Here is an 18,208-nt window from a genome sequence, read left to right as displayed (position 1 = left end):
ATAGTCCTCTTGTGTGCAGATTTACTCTGATAGAATTGAACTGTCCTGAAGAAGAGTTACTTCCATTATTTAGTTTTTTATATATATATATATATATATATATATATATATATACAATTTTTTTAAAGTTCTTATAGAAATTTTGCTCTCCATTATAGCCATAGAATCCCCTAAATCAGTCTAAATTTAAATGCTTTATTTCCTACATTGTATCAGTATGATCTTTGTTTTTCTTTTCTTATCTATGGTAACTAAACACTTTCTTTTTTGGGGGGGATTTCATCCAACATGAAAATGAATCAGAAATCTTTGTTTTCTTATTCTGAATTAAAATTCAAATTTACTCCTGATTTCACAGATCTGATTGGTATCTTTTTAGAGAATCACCAGTTTGAAATTAAGTCCTTTGTTAAGGTAGGAAGCAGTTTTTCAAGGAAAGGAAGAGGAATCTTTACTCCCAGAACCTGCATGTAGGGAGAATTTGAGTAAGAAAGCTATTTTTGACAAGCCTTAGTAAAGTGTTTAATTTTATTTAAAAATAGTCATCAATGCCAAACACATAGAGCTCCCTATTCTTTTTCTCAATTACAGCCTTCAGTGATTTTGCTTTTTCATAATACAAGAAGCTTTCCTTCCTTCCTTCCTTCCTCCGTTTTATTTATTTAGGATTTTTTTTTTTTTTTTTGCAGAGGGAGGGGGTAATTTTTCTCTTAATTTCTCTACTTTATATTAGACGACTCTATTAATTATTATAGACTGTTGTTGCAGCTTCCTGACCTTCACATCAAGTCCTATCTCTCTGTTCTAAATGCATTGTTTTAATGATTCTCCCCCCCAACCCTTCCCCCCAAAAAAATTTCAAGGAAAGCTTTGATGTGGCTTTAGCTGCCTCCAACGTCTGGCCGCATCTCAGATGTGTCACCTATGCCGGGAGGGAATAAGGAAATCACGTTTTGAATGGTAATGATAACATACTAATCACTTCCTTTCTTTGAAGATGGAAGCGAGATATTCTGTCAGCATCCCTGGCTGCTAGAGCTTGGAGGCACTGGTCTAGGTGTATTAGCTTAAGTGTGCATGTCAATACAGCTTGCATCTCCAAGATCCATGGGGGCTCATTAGAGCAAGGTAGATCGTTTCGCTCGACAGCCACTCAGATAATATGTGTGGCACCTCCTTTTTTATTATTATTAGAAAGCATTGCTCCGATTTTAAATGACATCTGTCAACAACACAAAGTTGTAGGAGTTGTGGTTGTGTTTTTTTCTTTCTTTTTGACCAGATACCAAAACTGATTTGAGAGGGGAAAGTATTAACATATACAAATACATGTATTCATGTCCACATACACAAATATATATATGCATACATTCATATATTTCTAACTATCTAGACATAAATATATATATCTACATATGTATCTATTTTATCCATTCACAGCCATGATTAGCATATAAATCTGTTTGGCAACCTGAATAGATCTAATGTATAATCACCATGGTTAAAAAAAAAGTCTCAGTATAGAAAAGAAAGTTTAGAAGCTGACGATTTTGGGAAAATCCTCTAATTTCCCTATCAGATATAATATAAAAGAGGTGTATATAATTATTGTAATTTTTATTCACAGTCTAAAACACTATGTGTTCAAAGATCAACATCAGTCTACATATATTTGGGAATAAAATCCACAGTTTTGTACATCTATGTAAGTGGAGAAACATGTGTCTCATGTTTCTTGGTGTTGCCCCCAGTTGTCTTAAAACTAGAAGAGCTGTTTAGTATTCCGTTTTAGTAGCATATGTTGTTCTGTATGGCATCTTGCTGCACATCCAAAATTGAGGCACATTCTCTTACAAATAAAGTTTCCACTTAAAAATTACTGTCTGCAGAAATCAAAGGAACAAATGGGTTTTTGAAATGATTGCACTTTATAAAAAAATAAATACAAATAGAGATCATAGATCTATGCAAGTATCTCATACATCTATATCTGCTGAAACAGAAAAAATCCAGTTGGCTCTGGTCTTTGTACATTTCTCAGTGTTTTGGAGTAAGATACATTGTGGCCATATACAACAGGAGTCTCCTTTTAAAACAGAAAAGTGGATGGTCCATACCTGTTTGATTGGAAATATGTTCATTGTGGAAAATTTGCTAAAAATTAACTATTGTGGGTTGTGAGACCCCCCTCCCCCAAATGTTAGGACATACGAAGGCATTATTTAAAAAAAAAAAAGGCAAAAAAAGAACATTGTAGACGGCCGTCTGATTTTTTCCCCCTTTTTCTTTTTCAGAGGGCACATCTGCTCGATAACACAGAGAGGCTGGAAAGGTCATCTCGGAGACTAGAGGCTGGATACCAAATAGCAGTGGAAACCGGTAAGAATTCTGAGAGTGAGCAAATTGTCTTGCTTATGCACAGCAGTCTTCACAACACATGACATTTCAGGGAAACTTCAAAGGAGTAGCAGAGACAGCAGCCCGAGATGTGGTTTACATATTGGGGAGACAATTGGGAGCTTATTTGCGCTTATCTTTTTTCAAGTTAAAAGGCATGACATCTACTGAAAACAGTTCCTGAGGTTTAAAAGTATACATCTGAAAAGAGATGGAATACTTTGTCTAAATTCTACATTTGTCTTAATATGCAGTTACATGTTGTCAGTTTACCCACCCGCAATGATTGGTAGCACATGGTGCAGTCTCCAGTTGTTTGCTCCTTTACGTTTTAGTCACATATGTAAAAATTAACATTCTAATCAATCTAAATCATGTGAACTGGGGACAAAGAAATAACAATACTTAGTCTACTTTGCTTATTTTTCCTGGTATTGGAAATGATTCCTAATAATCCTGTGTTTATTTTTTTAAAAAATCACAAACAGAGCCTATAATCAGATATGAAAATAAAAGTCTTAGTAAGCAGCAAGGCTAATGTTCATGATAATCTTATTAGCATTAGTCACTACTGTTCAAACTTTTGTTTGAATTAACACTAGTTATTAATTTCAGAAAACACAGTCCTAATATGAGTTCTAAAATAAAATAGTCTACTTTAAATGGACAAGCTTTTTTATTATTAATATAAATATTTCATGCAATGACTATTTTTTCACATAGTAAATATCCATTAACACCTAGTAGTCATCAATTTCTTATAATTTAGTTACTCTTTTGTCAAGTATAGGTTGTAAATAATCTATTTTGTATATTTTGTATAGCTCTTGCCTATTATATAAACCACAAAAATATGTGATGAACAACATTTCCATCAATTTTTAACCATTTAGTGTCATAAAAACATTTATTTTGGAAGATCAAGTATAATGAAAGTGACTCCAAATAACTTTCTTTATGAATGGCCAGTGTTTTTCTTATCCTGTGTTCATGGCTATCCTATATTAGCTGGATTATGTGACAAATTCTAGGGAACCAATAGGAAAAATTCTAGCAACATTGGCATTATACTAATGGTAAAAAAAAAAAAAAAAAACTGAAGAAAACCACAGACTTTCCCAGATTTTTTAATAGAATGGTAGCCCTTCTTTCTGAGGTTATTGATAAACTGGCTTTCTGTCCTTATTGGAATAAAAGCCACCTTTTATGTGTTCTTCTTATTTTTGGGTTCACCGTTAGAGGTGACTGTTCTTGTGAAGAATGGAAAGAGCCCAAGGGAGGGGCCGGGCAGGTAAGGAAAAGAAAGAGACCACAACATGAGGTCAAAGGACCAGGCTTGGGTTCTAGCTCTTCTTTTTGTGACTTTGAGCAAATTACATAACCTCTCTGAGCCTCAGTTTCTTCTTCAATAAAATGAAAATGATATTACCTATCTCAGAATATTCTTAAGAAATAATAGTATATGTTAAAATGTTTTATATACCATAAAATACATATATAAATATAAATATTAAGTATGGTCATTGATGGTATACAGGCGTTTATCTTTATCTCATAGAAAAGAATTTTTTATTATGCTTGAAATTTATGAATATTAAAAGACTAGGAAACAAATTGTGTTACTTTGATAATCCTTGGGAAATGTGGCACTGTGTCTATTGAACATGACCATCATCAAAGGGACCTTCTTTGACAAAATATCCATTGGTAAGCCTCTTCCACATGGGACTGGTTTGAATTTGGGGGTATTCTTGCTGTAACACTGATCACAGGGCTTGATTTGGCTGAATGGTCTCCATAGTTGGGTGTCCTTTTTCTCTTTCACTATATTATTCATATAACTCCCTCTGAAGGAGGCCATCAAAGAAGATCTCAGTTACCAGAGAACCATGCACTGATCAAGGTTATATGATTAGATGGAATTTGATAGTTATTCCTTTTGGTATGTTCTAAAATATAACTTCCACATCCAACTATCAACATAACCAATGTAGAAAGTGTCAATTTAAGAGTGTCCCATAAACCAACCTCAGTCCTCTGGGACTTTTTGGTAAAATACAATGATTGATTATAAAGTACTATAAAATTGTTATTTTATAGTACTTCATTTGTCACATACAGCTTAGAACTTCTTGCAGAGTACAAAACCAAGGCTGGAAGGAATAAGAGTAGGCTTTGTGGAAGTAAAGACAGATATGGCTCAGCCTGCATCTAGACAGGAGTCATTGTGCTAATTTATTTCCTTGGACGAGTTTGAACATGGAATGAGAAATGATAAGGCAGGGACAAAGCATTTTTCCTGCCCTTTTTACTAAATGAATGTGGAATGAATGCATTGAGGTGGGCACCACATTGCTTCTGTATTTCCTACCTCCCTGCCAGCCCTCAGCCCAGTCATACCTAGTCAGTCCACAGCTCTGCATTTTTAATGTGATATAAATTTAGGATGTTCATCATTTTGTTACAGTAGCAGAAGAACAGCATCTTTCAAAAGGAAAAACTTTCAACACTTATTGGTTTCGTGTAAAGACTATGAAATGCAAGGAAGAATAGATGCGGAAGAGCTGGCATGACTCTTGAAACAGTGCAAAACAGAGAAATGGTTTCAAAGTATTGGTCTAAGAACTAGTTCTAGACCATAATAGTTTTCAACAGTCTGCTGCAAAATGAAAGAGGAAGTAGAATATAGTGACTTTCTTATAAAGCATATTTTATTAATTTATAGGACTATACTTCTGAGATGATGTTTTTCCTATTTTGGGGTGATAAGAGAAAGGAGAGTTTTATGATATGATAGAAATAGTAGTTAGAAATTATATTTTTTTCTTAGAAAAATAACAAAATTGGCAGCCCTATTTTGGGCTCTCTGAAATGTTTTTTGAAATTTTACTTGACCATAAAATTAAGAATTATTGCCCAGTATATTGAATTGAAGAAAAAAGAAAAAAACTCCATTATATGGCCCTGTCATCAATCAGCTGTGTGACTTTGAGAAATCACTTAACCTCTCTGCATATGTTCTAGTACTTGCAGAATGGAAACTGTCACCAGATTCTATCCTGTAAGGTTGTTATGAAGTAAAATAAGGTCGTATATATTCAAGTGCTTAGAAACCAAAGAGGGTTCTGTAAAAGTCATCATTTTTATATGTTACCATCAGCAAAAGTGTTTAACTTTCAAAATTATTGGCAAAGATTTCAACAAAAATCTGTAATCTTTTCTATTTATTACCTTTATGACACTAATTGGCAAATATTATAAAAGAAAATTATATCAAGAATAAAATAGAGGCCGGGCGCGGTGGCTCACGCCTGTAATCCTAGCTCTCTGGGAGGCCGAGGCGGGCGGATTGCTCAGGGTCAGGAGTTCGAAACCAGCCTGAGCAAGAGCGAGACCCCGTCTCTACTATAAACAGAAATAAATTAATTGGCCAACTAATATATATAGAAAAAATTAGCCGGGCATGGTGGTGCATGCCTGTAGTCCCAGCTACTCGGGAGGCTGAGGCAGCAGAATCGCTTGAGCCCAGGAGTTTGAGGTTGCTGTGAGCTAGGCTGACGCCACGGCACTCACTCTAGCCTGGGTAACAAAGTGAGACTCTGTCTCAAAAATAAATAAATAAATAAATAAATAAAATAGAAAAGAATGCATATTATTTTGACTACTAGTATCTTCCCAAGAAAAAAGGAAATTCATATTCTAGAAATCTTAAGTAGTAATTTTTGGCATTTGACATTTTAAAGTTCTTTTATCAAATTGGCAGTTATTATGTATTCAAGAACAACTACTCAACACAGGGACACATGTCCAGAATGTGCGTGGTCTGAGAAAAAGCACATGATTATTTTTAAGTGTCATGTGTACTCTGTTATGCATAGAGTTTCATACCAATCAATATTCTTTCATGGAGCCTTTCCTATTTGAGAAAATTGATGAAGTTATGAGTTAATTGACCAAACACTATGCTGGTTGCACAAGCCATTGGCTTGATCCAGTTTGGTGTCTCTTTAAAGTTCTTGTCCTAGAATCTGTGAATAAAAAGCAGCTCTTTCTTTTTTCAGTTACTATTTATAGTCAGATGTGACTTTTAGCTATGGACATATCCATTTTGTTTGAGGTTAGAGACTTAATTCTCAAAACTCTGGGTCATCTACCCTTTATTTTGAAATTATGATTCTTTTTTTTTTTTTCTCTGAAGTAAATATCCCGGAGTTACAATGGAAAAACTAATGGAAGCTGTAATGATTAACAAAGAAATAGGCTGAAAGGGAAATTATACAAGGGAAGAAAGACAAGGCTCATCCTCTCCTTTTATGCAGGTGGTTTGAGACCCTCATGCCTGTCCCACCCTGTATTCTAGATGGGCCCAGTGCACCTCTGGAACTGTGAGGGAGTTTGTCTACACTCAGTAGTCTCACATCTTTGAATAGTGATCTGTACCATTAACTGAACTTGCTCCCACCCTCCCTGGGTAGCAAGCCTTATGAGTTGGCACCCCTCCTCTCAGTAGCCACCCAGGCCACCTACCTCTGACTTCCCATTTGGCTGTTCATCTTTCTATAGTAAGTACTAAATTTCTGCCAGCCTTCCTGCCCTGAAGAAGAGGTTCTCCATCCTTCACTCAGGGCCCTGCGTGGGCTAGTGACTGAACATATGTAGAAATGATACAGTGTTTATTGAACACTTAAAATGGGCCACACACTGTTCTCAGTACTCTATATTCATTATCTCTTTAATCCTCACCACAAACCTATGAAATAATTATTCTTTTCTCAACTCACAGATGAGAAAACAAGGTACAGAGATACTAAATAACTTGTCCACACTCACCTAGGAAATAGTATACTGAGACCATCTGATTCCATACTCTTAGCTAATAGTCTGCGCTAACATATGAATGGATTTCGCATATCTAGTTTTTCCAAAGTGATCTGTTGTAGTCCAAATATGTCATGTTCTCACATCTATTAATTTCCTTTTCACATAATTTATTCAAAAACTGGCTATTGAATACTATGGGCCATGTGTGAAGGATACAGTAGTGAACAAGTCAGCTAAGGTACCTGTTCCCAGACAGCTTATATATTGGAAAAAAGGGGTGGACAGGATGAGAGGGACATTTTTTAAATTAATAAATTAATGGACAAGACCATTTCAGATGGTGATAAATGAAGCAGGGTATTAAAGAGGGATTGAACCAGACCATGCAACATAGCGAGACTCCATCTCAAAACGAAACAAAAAGGAGTAAGTGATGAAATCTACCTTAGGTTGGCTATTCAGGAAAGACCTCCCACAGAAGGGCCCTGCAAGCTGAGTCTTCAGTGGTACCAAGATGCCATCAGTAAGAAAATCTGGGACAGGTGATCCAGGAAGAGCAAGCGCAAGGGCTCTGGAATGAGAAGGTGATTGGAACATTGAAGCAACAGAAGGAAGGTCAGGACGGCTGGAGTGAAGTGAGCAAGATGGCACAGGACATGATTAGGTCAGAGTCGGGTAGGATGCAGATTGCATGGGGACTTGGGACATGAGAAAGGAGCCTGGATTTTATTCTAAGTAGGCCGTGATGTCATTGGAGGACTTTCAGCTGGTGAGTGGCCTGATCTGAATGATGGAGAACAGGGATTATAGGGGTGGCAGAAGAGTGGAAAAAAATGAGACATATTAGGAAGTTTGTTACAGTCATCTGAGATTTGGTCCTTTTACCAGTTGAAAGTGCTGGTGGAGGGATTTGATGGTAAAGGTACAGGAGAAATTATTAGCCATTTTAAAAGGCATTCAGGGCCGGGCGTGGTGGCTCATGCCTGTAATCCTAGCACCCTGGGAGGCCGAGGCGGGTGGATTGCTCGAGGTCAGGACTTAGAAACCAGCCTGAGACCTCATTTCTATTATAAATAGAAAGAAATTAATTGGCCATCTATTGTATATAAAAAAAATTAGCCGGCATGGTGGTGCATGCCTGTAGTCCCAGCTACTCGGGAAGCTGAGGCAGGAGGATTGCTTGAGCCCAGGAGTTTGAGGTTGCTGTGAGCTAGGCTGAAGCCACAGCACTTGCTCTAGCGTGGGCAACAAAGCGAGACTCTGTCTAAAAAAAAAGGCATTCAGAAACAAAGAGCTTGAAATTTATCATTGATTCTTTTAACAATTGGCATGAGCTCCCAAAGATTCTTCCTTAAGGTTATCCCCCAAACAAATATGGACTTATTAGTCTTTGTGCCTTGTAGGGCTTTATACACAGGAAATGGCCAGTCCCCTCAGGCTGGCAGTAATGGACATTGGTGATTATAAATCTGGGCTGAAAACCAAGTTTATGAAAATATTTTATGTGAAGAAGGATGATAATGATGCTTATTTCCTAGAGGTCATGAGAGGCACAATAAAATAATATGTATAGAAGGGTTTTTGTAAATTGTCTCACAAAGTATGCAATATTTTTTCTCCAATTATCTTCCCTTCAAGTGGGTTCTGAGTATAAATATACATGGTCATTAGTTACTTTTGTATCAGTCCAAAGTGGAAATAGTTTAGTATCTTGCTACCCAAAGTGGGGTTCAGGACCCCTATGTTAGACATGCAGGATCTTGGGTCCCACATCAGATCTACTGAAGCAGAATCTGCATTTTTAACAAGATCAGCTGTGATTTGTGAGCATGTTATAGTTGAGTTAGAGACTTACTTCCCAGTGCTAGTCTGTGTTTATTTGAACTCGATGAAAGTCATTTTGTTGAATCTCATGTATGTGTATGTGTGTGTGTACAAATATATATATCTAAAAGTACAAAAATCTGGGCAGGTAGCTGGGTATAGTTAACATGTACACTCTGTATGAAATAATAAGTATGACTGTATCTATTCATTTAAATATTGGTGACATTGGATATGATGATGGCCTTATTTAGGGGCTGTAATAGTTATTTATCTTACCTTAGTTGGGAAAATGTGCGTAGGCATTACTTGGGAACTAAAATAGCTAGTAATCTATCCAGAAACCCAAAAGGGCCTCATTATACCACTTTATTTTTGTCAAAACATATTTTATCCCTATACTTAACACTACTTAACATTTTTTTTTTAAAAAGACATATTTATCACAATTCCCTATATATCTTGTTTCATTAGGGAAATGCAAAAGTAGACTTTCTGAGTAAGAAGAGTACAGATGCTGTGTATTTACAAGTTCCTTGCACAAAGGAATATGTTTTCCACCCAAATCTTATTTGTTGTAGAATGGATACGACGGATTCTTGCCATTTCTGTTCGAGGTTTCATTTGGGAGTCCTGTTTCTTTTCTAAGAAGATTATTTCCTTTTAAAAAGTAAAAATATGGATTTCACTTCAAAATGGATTACACTTCAATGGATAATTACACAGTTATCTAATTTTAGACTGCAGACATTCCCCATTTCAAGAATGTACTTTCACTGGCCTGTTTTATATGATGTATTCAGATTATTTTTGCTTTCTATACTTACCTCATCAAAATTTTTTAATTCATTTGACCTAATGGAGTAAGCCAGAGAAACATATGGAATATTCTTTTTCCTCTGGAAATCAAATAATTCTTAGCACAACATTTTAATGGGAATGACATAATTCATGTATACCACTCTTTCTACTTTTCCAAAACAATCAAAGTGATATAAACTTACATTTTTAAAAAATCAAAATGTGCTTTGTGTTCAGAACTTTTTAAAGAATCTGAACAAATGTGTTTAAATTTTGAGATGCCTTTCTTTGTTTCTTTGTTCATTTCAAAGTCTTGGCTAAACTACTGATGGCGTTTCCCTAAGCCTGTCATAGGTTTATATGGAGATTTTGAAGTACAAAAGCATAGTACTGCAACTTTTTCATATTCTGTCTTTTCATTTATGATACTATCAACTCACTCTATTATTATTTTAATCAACTAACTATAGAACTCATTCAGAAATTTTAGGCAATTGTGGAAGGATCCGTTGAGGCAAAGTTTATCAAACTCAAAGCCAGTCATTTTCTTTATCATTTTGGAAGTTTCTCCACGTCTACTACCATTTTCTTCCCCTTCTACCTCCTCCTCCTCATTATTATTAATGTATTCTCTTTCTTCTCTTCTTCTTCTCCCCCACCCCTTCTCCTCTTCAAGAAATATTTTGAGTGTTCAGTATGCTAGGAACAATGTATTAGTTTGATTCAAAAATATAAATACTTGAATGTATTAATTTATAATCTACAGAAAAGATTAATGGGTAAAACAATGCATGATAATGGAAAGTAACGCATAAAACTATTTTTGAAATTGTAAGCTAGCTTGGAACGGAGCTGATATCTCCTACAGGAAATATCAGAGTTTTTTTTTTACCCCCATTTACTGATAAGTCATTTTTAAAACTCCTAAGAAGATAGACCCCAAAAGTATTCACTTTTTGTTTCTTGTCCTCAGAGCTATTATCAGTTAGTAGAAGAATAAATTTCTGATTCTTTAATATTAGTGAGAGTAGTATAAGGTTATATGAAAGAAAGCAAATATTGTATTTCACTTATTCAACAAGGTTTCATTGAGCCCTACTGAATATCAGCTGCTACAGAGATGCAGGATTAGAAAGACAAGTAAGATATCACCATCCTGGGTTCTCTGAGTAGAGAATGTTATATCCATAAACACTGATTCAGATTATTAATGTAAGTAAATTCATTTAAGCACTTGTTGCAATTCAGAAAGTTACTACATATCCAAATTATTGCAAAATAACAAATTAACACTTTATGATGTTCTATAATTTAGCAATAGAAAATAGGATTACACAACTGGCTTGGTATTAACTATCTGTTGTGTCCAACCATATATATTTTAGAGAAAAAAATTTCTATAGAAATATTAAACTTTTTGACAGAGAAAGTTATCTCTCTCTCTTTTCTGAAACCTGCTCTCCTAACAACAGAGAAAGTTATCTCTAGAAAAAGTTTCTCTATTCATTATTTTGGGTGGTAGAATGTTTTCTTAAAGATATCTCTTCTTGAATAGGAATTTTTTAAATGCTGAGAATTACTTGACCATGCCCTATGAGATTTTTAAAGTCTGCCCAGTTGTAAAAGTTGTCGTTTTTATTGTGTAGTTATCATTTACTTTATGCTTACAAGTCTATTAAAGTCTTACATCTCAAAAAGCTGTGATTCTGTTCTGAAAAGAATAGAGTAGGCTGTCATTTGGGGTGAAGCTTTTAAAGAATATATTCAAGTTGTGTTTAAATTTACTTTGCTAGGTTCTCTGAGATACTGGTGAGCTCCATAGTGGTAAGAAGAGAATGCCATTTAAACCCTATTTGGAGAACCCTCTCCTTAGGTGGTCCAAGTGAATTCATAGAGTTCATTTTTAATCCATTAAAAAGTATTGTACTCATTTTTAAAGGTGTCTTACCCCATAATACCTATCACTTTTCCTGTTGGTTTGCAAGCTATACATGAAGCCATTCTTACTCTGTGGCATCTTTGTGAGTTGAGAAAAAGAATGATGACCAAAGCAGATAGCTAAAAAAAATGCCAATTTACTTTCAAATATTACAGTGAAGGACGGTTAAGCTTATGACCTTGTTGCACTGTACTTACATAACTTTCTTTGGAATTTTTTTTAATCAGGTTTATTTTTCCCTTTGAGTCTGACTTCTAGTGCCCAGAAGTATTTTTTTTCCAGCAGTATTTATGTATTTAACAGAATTTTTTGAGGTGGGTGCTACAGAATTTTCACAGCATGGGTTCACATTGGACTAAGACTTTGTGTACGACTTATATCAAGTGAACACTTGATGGGCATGAGCTTTAAAAATGGCTTTTTTTATGAGCTCTACATTTGAAGCTTTCGTCTGTATTTCCTGTTGGGCTACAGTGTTTTCCAACATTGCCACAAGAGAACAAAGTTAACATTAAAAAACAATTTTTTATTGAAGAATATGTTTTTCCAAGTAAAGTCATTATCAAAGAGACTGGCGTGGTGGGTCATCCTTCATGTATGGCGCTGTGCTGCCCCTTTGCGTCTTAAGATATAAACGTTAAGTCATAGTCAAATAAATATCTACTTATTTAGAGAGAGGAAGAAACCAGCCTAAAGCCAGATAAGGAAAAAGCTTTTTGAAAACTGTTCCCTTTGGAGACAGAGAAAACAGATTGTTGAGTAGTCCTACCATGACCCTCCACGTTGCTAATTTTATTGCAATCAATTGCCTAAGGTCCTCATCTACATTAAAAGATTGATATTTATGTACACACAATATACCTTCACAATGAAGCAAATTTTCTTTATTTCCATTTTAAAGTTATTAATATTTGCAACATATGGCACTAAAGTAGCACAAGTGGAACATTAGTATTTTACTCAGCAAATAATTATCAGGCCCTAAGAAGTTAGAATGGGGTTCATTAGACTTGTACTGGGCTTCAGTTGATCTCTGATATAGCAGGAAAAATACTGCCTTAAATTAATATTATTAGCAAAATTTACATTTGGAGGTAGGATAGAGGAGAAATTCAACTCCACCTGAAAGGGAAAATAGATTTTAGGTAAGTTAGGAAGGAACAGATCCTGGCACTGTCCTAGGCTCTTAGAATATAAATTTAGAATATAAATTTCCTTTAGTAAGCTGGAATATCTTAACAAAATACCTACTGGGGAAATAAATAACTATAGATCCCCATAATAAATACAGTTAGTGCTTTTGGAGCAGGGTGGAGGACGTAATTAGTCTATTTCATTGTGTCAGGGGAAGACTCAGAGGAAATGGGCCTTATGGAGTAAGTAAAGAGGGGAAAGGAGCATTGGGTAAACCATGAGCCAGAGTTAGGGTTTGGGGCAAATACATGGTTTATGAGAATTTCTAGTGTGTCCTATGGCATATCTAACATTCATCTCAGTTATTAAGTATACTTAAAACTGATAACATTTATTTTTAAGTCATTTTCCATTAAACTTTTGGTTATTTCAGAGTAACCTTCACAATTAATCTATCCATTAACAGTCAGATGTATAATTATTTTATTTAATACATTATGGAAGTTATTAATATTTTAAATCATAAATGCTGATGATTTTTAATGTTATACTATATGCTAAAAATAACAATTCTATAAGCAATACCACTGAATATTCATTCTGCTTTAAAGTTTTCAGACTTCTTTTACATGTTACCTCATTTATCAATCAATAAATTACCTTATTTGAAATGGAAATTATTCGTTCAGATCTAGTAGACTGATCCCCTGAATACTTCCCCAAATGCCACCTACTTTTACCAACCAGAATGTACATTAAGTTTTATTTGGTTCCATGAAGGAATCAGTACTTTTTGTTTCACTCTTCTTCATTAGCATATCTTTGAGTCTTCTGTAATGTTCCGTGCTCTCTGCAGATGTGTTGATGATTAGGACCTGTTATTGAAACAAACAAGCAAACAAAATCTGTCATAAGAACGCTGCACAAATTTAAAGGATGCAGAAGTTTTTCTCTCTGGTGTTAGTTTGTTAGCATAGGACTATATAACAGTCATCAAATTTTTCATATAGGTGAGTTAAAGTGATTGACTGGAGTGACTTTGTTAATAGAAAAAGAAACCTTTTTTTAAATCACCAGGAATCTAAAAGGTAAGCAGGAAGATGGACCAAATATCTTATTGCCTCACTGATATTGCCTGCCAGCTGTGAATTTTCTTACTACAATGAATCCCTTCATTTTTATTGCTGTGTGCAAGGTACAGTGTTTCATTTTTCTTCCTACTTGGGCTTCCTGTAGAATGCACACCCCATATAGTTCTTTAAATTCATACTGTTGTGAGAACAAGTAAGTCTTTCTCTTCTCTCCTTTGTTAACTATAAACCTTGTGGAGCAACAGCTCTTTCGTGCCCTCCATAAGTTGCTGGCCTCTGCTCAAATTAAACACTGTAAGATTATCAGCAGGTTACAAAGGTGGAATGTATCTTTCTTTTCTTCATTTTTGTATAGCGTTGTCTTGATCTGAAAAATGCTAACAAATTCAAACGAACTTACCGTCTCACACCCACCCCTTGTAAATTGGGACTTCATGTCTTCTGCATAAAAAGTAGAAAGAACACATGTACAATTTTTGCTTTCCTTTGAGGATTAAAAAAAGTTACGCATATAAAATGCATAGAAATTATTTTTTAATCTAAGTGCCAAGTCAGATCATCTACAATAAAGCAAAAGGGGATGTCCATGGAGCTTTGCAACTAGGCAAACCTGGGTTCAAATCTTGGTCCTGCCACTTAGTAACTGCAGACCTTAGACAAGTTCCTCAACCTTTTTGAGTCATTGTTTCCAAATATATAAAAATCCTTGCAGGTCTGCTATGTGGTAGTTCTCATGAAAGATAAATGAAAGTAATCTATACAAAACACTCAACACAGTGTTAAGTCCATTATAGGTGCTCAGTAAATGTTAGATTCCATTTGTACTAATTTGCATAGTAAAGCTAGCTGCTATAACAAATAAGCCCCAATTACCCCGTGGCTTGACACAGTGACGTCTATCTGTCATTCTTGGGACAGTCTAATGCTAGTGTCCAAGTGAGTAGACAGCCGTTTTGAGTGGTGTGGTTCAGAAATCCAGATCTCTCCTGACTTTTGGCTCTGCCCTGTGCCGGGGCTTTGGAATCCTCTGCATTTAGCCAGCAGCTGGGCAAAGAGAATGGAGAAGGCACACCCACTTTTAAAGCTCCACATTGATTCTACCTACACTCCACTGACAAGAACTAGTGAATGGTGCCACCTAGATGCAGGGAGGCTAGGAAATGTAGTTCCAACTGGATGACCATTTTCTAATCACAGCTTTATATTAAATAAGAAGGAGGACAAATATAGGTGGGAGACAGTTTATTCACTCCTGCCATACTGTTTATTGCTTGGCCATTTCACTGTCTCATAAGCAATCAGTTAAAACCCTAGCTATTAACAACATAATGGGCAGAGATGGAAGAATAGATGGCTAGCAGGCCAGGTCAGTGGTTGTAATCGTATATAATAGCATTTGTGACAAACAAGACTTTATTTTTCTCTTATCTATTGTCTATTAATAAACACATTAAGAAGTCCAGTATCATTTGCTTTCTTTTCTACCAGGCATTGATATTTATTCAGTTCTCAAATTTATATTCCTTAGATCTGTAACAAAAAATAATTCTAATAATTCTGCTACATGTGTTTTTATCTAAGTAGTGGCAATAGATACAAGTCACAAATTTATATTAATACATGCTATTTCTAAAACATATGCTAAAAGCACATTGCAGACTGTCACAGCCCAGAGAATCTTAAGGAAGCACAGTGACCAAACATAATGTGGGATCCTGGACAGAAAAAGGTCATTAGACAAAAACCCAGGAAATATGAAGAAAGTATGGACTTTAATTAATAATATTGTATCAATATTTTTTCATTAATTGTGACAAATGTACGATAGTATGCAAGTAATCACAGGGGAAACTGGGTGTGGAGTAAGTGGAAACTGTCTATACTATCAGCATAATTTTTCTGTAAATCTAAAGCTGTTCTGAAGTTAAAAGTTTATTCCAACAAAAGGACATTGCAATTATAGTCATCTTCATATTTATTAAGTACTCACAGTGTAATATTGTCATTGCTACAGACCTGGTCTCTCTTTTTTAATGTTTTTACTACTGGTGTAGATATTTTGTCCTTTCCAGTGACTAATAGGACCTGTGTCTATTTAAAAGCATCTGGCCCAGGTATGGGCACTGTAAATGCTCTAGGAATGTTTGCTTCCTCCTTCTTTTCTCCCTCTCCCTACCTCTCTCTTCCTAAGTGCTCCTGGTAATTTTAAAAAGAACAATATGAACTTTTATTTGGAAATTGAAAGGATCAAGCTAATAAATCACTCAATTTTACAACTCCAAGAAGTACTAGATATATATGGGGACATGGTCTCATTGTTCATGTGGTCTGTCCCCATGTGCCAGCTTTAAGATGTGTAAGAATGAATAGACCATTTTACTAATTAGAAAAACGAGGGTTAATATTGTTTTCTTTTTTAATCTTAGGAGAACAACAGACTGTATGATAATAATAGAAATAGTTATATAAGAATAATGGGATTATAGATTTTTTCCCTCATCTGAATTTTCTAAAATGTTACTAAAATTTTACAATTAAAAAATAATTTTTTCTGTATTTAAAAGTATCTGAAATCTATCATTGAAAAATTATTTCACATCACAGTTTCTCAAATATACATGCACATACAGAGAGAGAGAAATTCCTTATGTCAGTATCATGAAGAGACCAAACTCTTGTAAAAACATAATTTTTACTTATTTTTGTTTCTTCTTATTTAACTCTCTAAATTGTTTAATACTAGGATTTACATCTAAAACTCAACATCTCTGAAAATTCTACAGTAACAAGCCTTAAAATCTATGTTTTTTTTAACTTCCTTGGCCAATTTCTTTGAATTATTCCAGCTTCACAATAGTGATTTTCTGATTTCTACAAACACAATTGTACCCATTTCAGAATATTTATATGTCAAAGGAAGTGAAAGTTCGAATCCAGATTTGTTGACCCTTGAGATCTTATATTGACCTTAGTAGGTATTAACTTTTTAGATCAATAAAGAGCGGTTATTGACCTCAAAGAAAAGTCAATATCTGCCTGTTAATTTGCAGCTTGAAAATGTTATACATTTTGTTGTTCATTATTACCCTACTTATTTCAGCCTTAAAAAAAATGTCTTTACTGTTTCTACTAGAGATCATCATGCCTAGATCAACATTTTAGTTTTGATGTTAAGGAGATAATCATTGGACATGGTAGTCATTTCTGAGCGGTTCATTTTAGTTTCTTATACAATTACAAATAGCGGAGATTCATACTGTTCAGGAAAGTGAAATGTGCTCAACTGTATTTTATTTACTGTAGTTATTAACATTTGAGAAACAATTTAAAATAATCTGTAGCTCATGGCAAGAATATTCTGACATGTATATGTGAGAAATTAAAAGAAAGTTAAATTGGGAACAAGTGGTCTGAAAAGAGATTAATAATGTTTTGCTTTCCTGTGTATAAATTGAAAAGATCATTGTAGATGAATGTTTAGCATACACTTTTCTTGTGGATAAACATTTAAAGCTTTTAGATAAGGACTTCTTGTGTGGGTTTGAATCTTAGAGGCCCATGCTACTAAAGTTTTATTAAGTGTTTAAATTTTAAGTATTGGTAGAGAAGTAGCTTTTCACATCATCATTGTTTTGTATATTAACATGGAAATGTCAAGTTTTGCATAACTTGAAATATCTCAGATTTGCCTATTGCTGAAATTCAAATGTCAGAACAATACTTCTGCACATATATGACTCTGATATTTCAACTCTAAAAACCTCATAAATGATTCAGTATCAGTTTGGCCTTGTTATGATATAACTTCTAAAAGAGGCAGAGCAATTTAAATCTGGTTTAAAGAGTGGTAGTCTCATTCAGTGCAGGCATAAAGCAAGCACTAATCTCTCAACCCATTAATGGTTATTAATTTTCTTTAAATTATATTACCATTGTGGCAAAGAATTTGAGTTTTTATGAGGATTCTTTCAGTATATTCTACCATTGCAAAAGCAAAGTCATTTCATTTTTGAGCAACAGAATCTTCTTGTATCTTTTCCTGATTTTTTTTTTCAAAGAGATGGATGCCTTCTAGGACATAAATGATAAATAGAGACCAAATGGCCTATAGAAATAGACCTTCTACTATCAATTTACTCTTCTGAGGTTGCATGACATCAATATATTTAAAATTAAAAGTTTTAGACTGATGTTAGCCTTG

The 18,208-nt window shown here is 34.6% G+C and overlaps 1 protein-coding gene across 5 annotated transcripts in view; it reads left to right on the top strand.

The window, feature by feature from the left end:
• The window catches only part of VTI1A (vesicle transport through interaction with t-SNAREs 1A), a 328,547-nt gene that overhangs the window by 75,026 nt on the left and 235,313 nt on the right, over nucleotides 1-18,208 (top strand). For all 5 annotated transcript variants that reach the window (XM_076009793.1, XM_012771719.3, XM_012771757.3 and 2 more), the window contains one exon: nucleotides 2,295-2,379. In XM_076009793.1, coding sequence (XP_075865908.1) covers nucleotides 2,295-2,379 — 85 coding nt within the window. The remainder of the gene's footprint in view (nucleotides 1-2,294; nucleotides 2,380-18,208) is intronic.

This window comes from Microcebus murinus, chromosome 14 (genome assembly GCF_040939455.1).
Source record: "Microcebus murinus isolate Inina chromosome 14, M.murinus_Inina_mat1.0, whole genome shotgun sequence".
NCBI lineage: Eukaryota > Metazoa > Chordata > Mammalia > Primates > Cheirogaleidae > Microcebus > Microcebus murinus.
Note: the sequence above shows the minus strand (reverse complement) of the source record. Positions and strands in the feature narration are given on the sequence as shown.